Below are 8,596 nucleotides of genomic sequence, written 5' to 3'. Positions count from 1 at the left end.
AGAGCAGGACAAGGAATGGCTTGAAGAGTAAGTGCACATCAGCAACGAGGATAGAAGCATCACAATGAATTCACCTGAGTGTAAGCTGCACCCAGACACAAAGACTGGTAGATTCAAGGAAGGAGCCATACACCCTGGGATGGCCCCAAAATTCCCAATTCAGGTCTACTATTCAATCAATACATGGGTACATAACAAAAAAAGTATCTCTCAGTTAACCACAAATAGATATTTCTTTTCCTACAGAGCTAAGAAACCCATGGCCACAGTCAACCCCAGTTCCTAACAACCATACAGGAGTCCTAGCAGCACTGCTTGTTAGGGTGCCCAACATGGTCAATCCTTAGGAAGCAGCCAGCCTCTCCTTCTCTGTCAGAGTGGATGGTGGGCTGAAACTGCTGACACTGACCCCAGAGATTCAAAACAGGAAATGGCAGCGAGCCAGAGCCTACATTCATGAATTCAAATTTCAGATTCCCATCAAGGAGCCAGAAAAATCGTCTAGCAGAACCATAAGGAATGCATTCTCTAGAACCAGACACACTGGATCCCAAGCCCCAACTCCACCACCATCTAGCTCTGTGACCTCAAGCACATTACGTCACTTTTGGGGACTATACTCCTTTAAAAAGAATCCTAAATTAAAAAAAAAAAAAAGTCAGTTTGGATAGAAATAATCCAAGTATCACCTGTTAAAGCACACTGTACTTTTTCATTCAAAACACTTATCCCAGTTTACTATATATCTATGTATACACAGAGACACATACACATCATTATTAGATTAATATTTGCCTCTGCTAACATATAAGCTCCAGGAGCGAAGGATTCTGTGTGGCCCTCCCCCAGTCCTTACGACTCTGCCCACGTTCTATATCACCTGGATAAAAGAAAGTATTTAGGAAGTCGTCAGTAAATGGTATACACAAATGTTGCCACTATACTACATCAGCTATGAGATAATCAGGCACATGGTGGCACAGTGAGTTATACGTAGGTCTGCTAACCACAAAGGCAACTGTTCGAAACCACCAGCCGCTCTGTGGAAGAAAGATGAGTCTTGCTGCGCCTGTAGACTGACAGTCTCAGAAACCCACGAGGGCGATTCTACTCTGTGCCATTGGGTCACTGACTGTGAGGCAGCATCAACTCGATGTCAGTGAGATACATAATCAGCCTTTCAGACTCAACCCAGGGGTTTGGGGACAAAATTCAGGGAGTCAGTCTACTACCGGGAACCACAGCTGACTGAATAGCAGCACATGCCAGGCGACAGGTCACAGCATGATGTGGGGCAATATGAAGTCATCTACCATACACTGTGTCACACTCAGGGAAGCCATTCTCACTTCTACATCGCTGTCAGGCCCCTAACACATCATCGGGCAGTGGAGAACAGATCAAGGAAAAATGGACACACCAAAAAGGCTTTATTTAGCAAATACTAAGCACAGGAAAATGTAGCTGGCTGAGTTCTCTAGGTTGTAAAGTGAAAAATTAACTTCAATATATTTAACTATATTTTTTAAAATCTCAAAACTATTGTCATGGTCACTCCATGTGTTGAGGGGAGGATGGGAATGCCAAGCACAATACACTGATGCTGCTCACTCCCTGGGCACAGTCACTGTCCTGGGTTCCAGAATGTTCTCACCAAGAACAGGAGAGAGCAAGTCAAAGAGTGAGTCCTCGGGAACCCCAAGGGCCCCAGGCAGTCATCAGAAAACCAGCAGAGCTGTTTCAGAAGCCCCTAAACAATGACCTCCAGTTTAAAGCCACAAACATCAGATCCTCTATAGGTAGAGGTAGACTTTAATATTTCCATTCTACTAGTTAAAATATGCTAATAAATCCCAACTGGACCAATAGGCACCATCGTGATAAATGGACAAAACACTGAAGTCAAGGATTTCATTTTGCTTAGATCTACAGTCAACGTTCTTAGAAGCAGCAGGTGAGAACGCAGCAACCTAATGCATCCAGCAGACGTCGTTAAGGTGCTGACGCGCACGGATGTCACTTTGAGAACTAAGGTGCCGCTGGTCCAAGCCATGGAATGTCCAGTGGCCTCCTCTGCCTGTGAAAGCCGCACAAGGAACCAGGAAGGCCCAGGGAGGAACTGACCATGTGAACCACTGTGCTGGCCAGGAAGATCGAAGTATCAAAGAAAGACTGCTGTACTACGTGCAACAGCAAAAAGATGGAAACAACATAAACGCCCATCAAGGGGAGAGCAGAGGAACAAGCTAGGGTACGTACCACCGAACATTAAAGAAGAACAATGCATCTGTGAAACACCTCCTGTCATGGATGGACCTGGAAGACCTTACTTACACTGAGTGAAATCAGTCAGTCACAAAAGGTCAAATACAGGTATGGCTTGCTATCACCATTATAAAATGTCCAAAGCAGATTTACAAACAGCAACATTCTTGGAGATCATTAAAATGGGTGCTGGGAAAAGGAGTGAAAATTCCTAACCCGAGGGCAGATACATGGTAACAGGTGAGGAGAAAGGCAGTGTACACTAAGAGAGAGAGCCACACAAAAGGATCAGTGGGAGGGCACAACAGCTAACAGAAAGCAAGCTAAGGATGATTACATGCACAACCCTGCAACAGTGATAACAATAATACACAAGTGGACACATAAACACACAGATTGAAAATGTGGAGGAAAGTAAGTAAGATAAATCCCACACAGGTATAGAGGTTTGTCAGAGGATGTTTTTACATATATCTTTTATATGTGTTGCAAATATATCCATGAATACAGTATAGCATACAAGGGGTAAAATTAGGAAAACTTTATTATCCATGAGCAGACACCTTGAGGGAATAAGTCTCTGGGTTTAGGGGCTCGGGATCATAGTCTCAGGAGATGTCAAGGTCAACTGTTATAACACTGTCCACAAAAAAATGCTTCCACACTTTAGTGAATGGTGACTGATGCCTTAAAAACTCATGAGTGGGCAACGATCATCAAACATGCAACTACTGAACGCTTCCTGCTTGAACAACAGAGAGTGAAGAAAACCAAAGATAAAAGGAACTAAATCCAACTTTCTATTGGATCATGGTAACCCGTTTCCATGACCTGAAGTCTAGAAGGACTAGAGAGTGACCGGGTCATTCCGAAAGGAATCAGAATAGGAGGTCCAGGGGATAACAGGGGGAAATGTGAGACAGAACGCATAATATATAACAAACACAAACAAACAAAAAGCCAGGTATCCTGGTCTACAGACAGGTGGAACGTCTGAAGTTATGGCGTTGGACTAAACCTCTCAAGCCCGACACTGAACTCAGCTTTCACCCACAGCGTAGACCAGTTCCTCAGGAGAACAATACCACTAGGGAGGTACCCACACCGTCAAATGATCAATCATACTGGGTCATAATGCAGCATCAGCCGAGGGAGAAAGCTCAGAATGCAGGAAGAGATAGGAAAGGACGACAAACAGAAACAGAGACACGGAAGAAGTAGAAAGAGTAACTGTTACATTGTGGTAACTGAAGTCAAACTGAGTGTGAAAGATTGAATGGAAAACCATATAAACTGTCATTAATGAGAATAAAGGTTTGGGGGAGGAAAGATGAAAGAAAGCATCAGTGAGCTTAAGGACACGAAAACAGGAACTGGAACCTGTGCTCATCTTTGTGGGGCCCGGAAGGCTCACTCTGATGAAGGACGGCCTTCACATCTGTGAGATGGAGATGACTCCCAGTCACATCCTCCAGACGAAAAAGCATCCCCACTATATGACCCCATAATAGAGCTACTTTAAAGATGCCTCTTACAAGCACATGGCTGCTCTCTAACCGGAGGGCTATCTCTCTGCAAGAGTAATCAGGTCTTATCCTATATCCACCCCACACAAAGCACAGTCCGCTCCCTTTTGATGCTGATCACAGGTTGTTCCCCTGGAGCAGGAGTTCTTAACCTGTGGGTCGTGACCCCTTTGGGGTTCAAACGACCCTTCCAACAGGTCACCCAATTCATAACAGTAGCAAAATTATAGTTATGAAGTAGCAATGAAAATGATTTTATGGTTGGGGAGTCACCACAACATGAGGAACTGTATTAAAGGGTCAGCGCATTAGGAAGGTTGAGAACACTGCTCTTGGGAGAGCTCAGGGACATCTGAAGTTGAGCTAGCTCAGGGACACCCAAGGTGAAGCCACCAACTTAACTCTAGTACCTGCCCACTTTGTTACGTATGTGATTGACGTGGCTTGCAAGCCCGATGATTATATAAACCCACTGGAAAATACATTCTCTCTCTTGATCCTGACATTGGGAAAGGTGAGCACTCTGCACACTTTGTCTCTTTATTTTCCCACAATTGCACACGCCACTCCTCAGGACCCTGTAGGTTGTGGGGAACGAAATCCTCAAGAAATGATCCAAAAACAGACCAGATCATCAGTACCCTGGAGAAAAACCTCAACCTATCAAATGTATGCACACATTACACATATTCCATATGGCTTATCCTTAGAACCTCGAAAGGAAAAGAGAAAGTAGAGAGTGAGACTATTTTTTTTAATGCTGAATAACTGGCAAACCTTTCCAAATTTGTTGAAAACTATACACCCACATGCTAAAGCTTAATGAACCCTCAAAACAAGATGAATGAAGAAAACAATACCCTATAGCACATCGGAATCAACTGTTCAACACCAATGAGAAAACATGAAAAGAAGCAAGGAAACAGCATACAGTACATGCAGAGCAAAGAGAGGAGGACATGTGGTAGGCGTCCATGTTTTTAAAATTCCAGGAGATGCAAACTCAACAGGGATACAGGACAGCGGTAGTGGCCTCGAGGCAGGATGGTGAAGGGCAGGAGAGGGCAGAAAAGGGTTACCAATACCCAAGGGGAAACTCTGAGGGGTCTTATTTCTCTAGAGCTACTGAAACTGAAACACTGCAAGTGGATGGCTTTCACAAACTGAAAGCTATTCTCTTGGAGTTAAGACGGCTAGAAATTTCAATTGAAGATGCATCTTTAGGGGAAGACTTTCTTTATTGGCTTTGGGGAAGGTTCTTGTTTCTTCGAAGTGAAACCTTGCTTTTCGACATGTTAATGGAGTTTTGTGCACCTGACTTGCCCAACACTCTATGTCTTTCTGATTTCTTCACTTTCGTTCCATAAACATTGATTGTGGATCCAAGATGAAATCCTTGACAACTTCAATCGTTGCCTCCATTTACCTTGATGGTGTCTCATGATCCAGTTGTGAAGATTTGGGTGTTCTTGACTTGAGGTGTAATTCATACCAAAGGCTGAAGTTCTTGTTCTTCTTCGGCAAGTGCTTTAAGTCTTCATTTCAGCAAAGCAATGGTTATTACCTGCGAATCACAGGTTGTTAACAAGACTTCCTCTAAACCTGAGGCCACACTTGTCTTCAAACAGTCCAGCTTCTTGGATTTCCTGAGCAGATAGCTGAATAAGTGTAGATGCAACTCTGACACACATCTTTCCTGATTTTAAGCCATGAAGTATTCCTCTGTTCCCTTACACTGGCTGTCTCTTGGTTCATGCACAGGTTCCATGAGCACAATCAAGTGTTCTGGAATTTCCAATCTCCACAATGTTATTCACAGTTGGTTATGACTCACACAGTCAAATGCCTTTGTATAGTCAATAAAGCACAAGGAAGCACCTTTCTGGAATGTTCTGCTCTCAGGCAAAATCCATTTGATGTCAGCAATGATATGCCTCATTCCACATCCTCTTTTGAATCCTCCTTAAATTTATGACAGCTCTGCTGACATACTGCTGTATCCCTTATTGAATTACCTTCAGCAAAATTGTATTTGCATGTGATTTTAATGCTATTGTCTAACAATTTCTGCATTCGGTTGGGTGACGTTTCTTTGAAAAGAGCACAAATATGGACCTCTTCCAGTCTGTTGGCCAAGTAATGGTCTTCCAAACTTCCTGGCATAGATGAATGAGTGCTTCTAGTGCTACGTCAGCTTGTGAAAACATTTCATTCCATCCTTCTGTTGATTCCTGGAGTGTTATTTTCTGTTAACATCTTCAGTACAGCTGGCACTTCTTCCTAAAGTACCATCAGTTCAGGGTCATATGCTATTTCTTAAAGGGGATGAATGTCAACAGCGACTCTCTGTATTCCTGCACTGTCCTTTGATGCTTTCTGCATCATTCAAAATTTGAAAAGGCAAGGGGGTGGGTGAGTCAGCTACCATGCAATCTATGACATTTGCTATCTTGGATGTAGTGCTAGATTCATGAATATATACACAACCCAAAATATACCAAAGCATACATTTTAAAAATATACTGTTTATTGAATACTAATTATATCTCCATATAGAGCTGAGAAGAAAAAATCACACGTCTCAGAATAGATATAAGTATTGAAAACCTCAATCTGACATGTATGCCAATGGCCTAACTAGCAAGCAAAATACAGCCAGTCCTTCCTTAATCCAACCCAAAGACAACACAGGAGGGATCACAATTGGTGTGGTAGACAAGGTTTGTCTCTTCCTAGCACGTCATACTTTCTTCCGGAGCCCATACGACACTGTTCAATATGGTAATTCAAAGACCACTCCACCTAGAGAGGACTGTAAGACTTGTCTTACCTACGAGGTGTGCTCCTGTTCTTACCCTCTACTTCTTTCACTCCCGAGCACTGAATCACGCTCCAACCTGGCTGAGGGTGAGAAACACGGGGGAACACAGCTCACCTGAGACGATGCGTGGAGGAAGGAGGCGCCAACGTCCTCATCTCTCACGGGCCTTTCCTCAGGCCGGACAAGAAGCTGGGAAGCAGCCATCACTGAAGTAAGAAACAGCAAGTTTTAAGAGTCTACATGTCCGCCTCAGTCACTGCCCACAGGGTCCTGATCAAAGAACTCTTGATACATTTGAACCGATCTCAGTTCCTCCTGCCACGATTTCAGGACAGGCTAGGCATCCCTAACAAGTCTCATCTCTCCGACCTTCCAAGCGGCCTCCCGCAAACGATCTCCCACCTGCTTCCTCAGAACCAAAATCCAGGTGGCCGTGCAGGGTCAGAAAGGGGTATGAAAGGCAGGCTGTGAATCTCCAAATCAGGGTGAATCAGAGAGATCGATCCACACATCCTGTTTACACACTTCCCAGGGACACCTCAATCCCAGCACAACATTTTCAACTCACACAAACCCTCATTTTTTCCAAGAGCACCCAAACCACCCCAAATCACAATGAGACTCGCCTAATGCTGGCTCGCTGTCAGATTCCTCTTTCACCACGTGGCTCAGCTGTTCTCCGGGGCCTGAGGCTGACTGCTGAAGGTCCAGCTCCTGAGGTATCCTTTCGGGAGGGGTCTCTGCCTCCCCCACCTGGCAGCTCAGAGATGCCATCTTCTCTGATACGCTCTCCTGTCCCAGAACTTGCATGCTGATCTAGGGACCAGGAATTACTAGTTACTGAAGGATTCGGAGTCAGGGTTCCTGAAAGATGTGAAGCCAACCTTACAACAGATTATAAGACAGTCCATGCAGACATGGATTAAGGGAGAAGAAAGAGTTTTTAATCCTCATCCAGCAGGAATTAGTGATGGAAATATCCCTCAACTCACTGCTATTGATCCATTATGACTCACAGTGACTCTATGAGTCACACACAGGAGAACTGTCCCTGTGGGTTTCAAAGACTGTACTGTTTATGGGCATTGAAAGCCTCATCTTTCCCCAGCAGAGCAGCTGGTATTTCAAACTGCTGACCCTGCAGTTAGCAGCCCAACACGAGGATAAGCAACTTTGGTGACATAGCGGGTTACCCATTGGCTGTTCACAAGGTCCACAGTACGGATCCACCAGCCACTTGGCTTTCTGAGCCCACAAAGAAACCTTTAACCTTCGAAACCCAAAGGGCCAGTTTTAAACCAGGCATGGAAGACCTTCAAGACAGGTCACTAATAGTGCTTTTACTGGACAGCATCTACCCATTAAACTATTCTGAAAAAAGCTCAAACATTCCAGTGAAAAGACAGGCTTGGAAGAAAGATTTTATAATCAGTCCCTAAGAGCAAAAAAATGTTGAGAGTCACACACATATGCATAAAAATCAACAACAAAATAAAACCCATGCAAACAAGTACAATTCAGCGCATGGCTGCCCCAAGAACTGTAATGTCCCCTGCCATTTTCTTAGGGGTCATCTTTATAGAAATGGATCGCCAGGCCTTTCTTTCTTTTTGGGTGCCACTGGGTGGGTTTGAACAACCAACTTTTAGTTCAGAGGATTAGGCTTAGGGGAGGGCTGGGCCTCACTTACCCACTGCCAAAGTCTCCGGGGGTCTCCCTTCAAGCTCTCCACGAGGGTCACGGCCTCCTCGCCGCTGCCTGGACACTGCCGCCGCACCCACATCTGGATCTCCCCGGGCAGGATGGTCAGGAACTGCTCCAGCATCAGAGTCTCCAGGATCTGCTCTTTGGTGTGGACCTCCGGCTGCAGCCACCGCAAGCACAGCTCACGAAGCTGCCTCAGGGTCTCCTGGGGCCCAGACACCGCCTGGTAGCGAAACTGCCTGAAGAGCTGGCGCGCAGCCTCAGGGCCGCACAGTTCCCC

At 45.0% G+C, this 8,596-nt stretch overlaps 1 protein-coding gene across 1 annotated transcript in view; it reads right to left on the bottom strand.

The window, feature by feature from the left end:
- The window catches only part of LOC101650457 (zinc finger protein 18-like), a gene marked incomplete at its 5' end in the record, with an annotated part of 23,564 nt that extends 14,968 nt beyond the window's left edge, over positions 1 to 8,596 (bottom strand). Inside the window, 3 exons of the mRNA XM_045293290.1 lie at positions 6,727 to 6,818; positions 7,239 to 7,428; positions 8,303 to 8,596. Coding sequence (XP_045149225.1) covers positions 6,727 to 6,818; positions 7,239 to 7,428; positions 8,303 to 8,596 — 576 coding nt within the window. The remainder of the gene's footprint in view (positions 1 to 6,726; positions 6,819 to 7,238; positions 7,429 to 8,302) is intronic.

The sequence above is a fragment of the Echinops telfairi genome, unplaced genomic scaffold (assembly GCF_000313985.2).
Source record: "Echinops telfairi isolate 266 unplaced genomic scaffold, ASM31398v2 ScPeMD7_2010;HRSCAF=2546, whole genome shotgun sequence".
Classification (NCBI taxonomy): domain Eukaryota; kingdom Metazoa; phylum Chordata; class Mammalia; order Afrosoricida; family Tenrecidae; genus Echinops; species Echinops telfairi.
The sequence above is the reverse complement of the archived record's forward strand: the minus strand, read 5'-3'. Positions and strand labels throughout refer to the sequence as shown.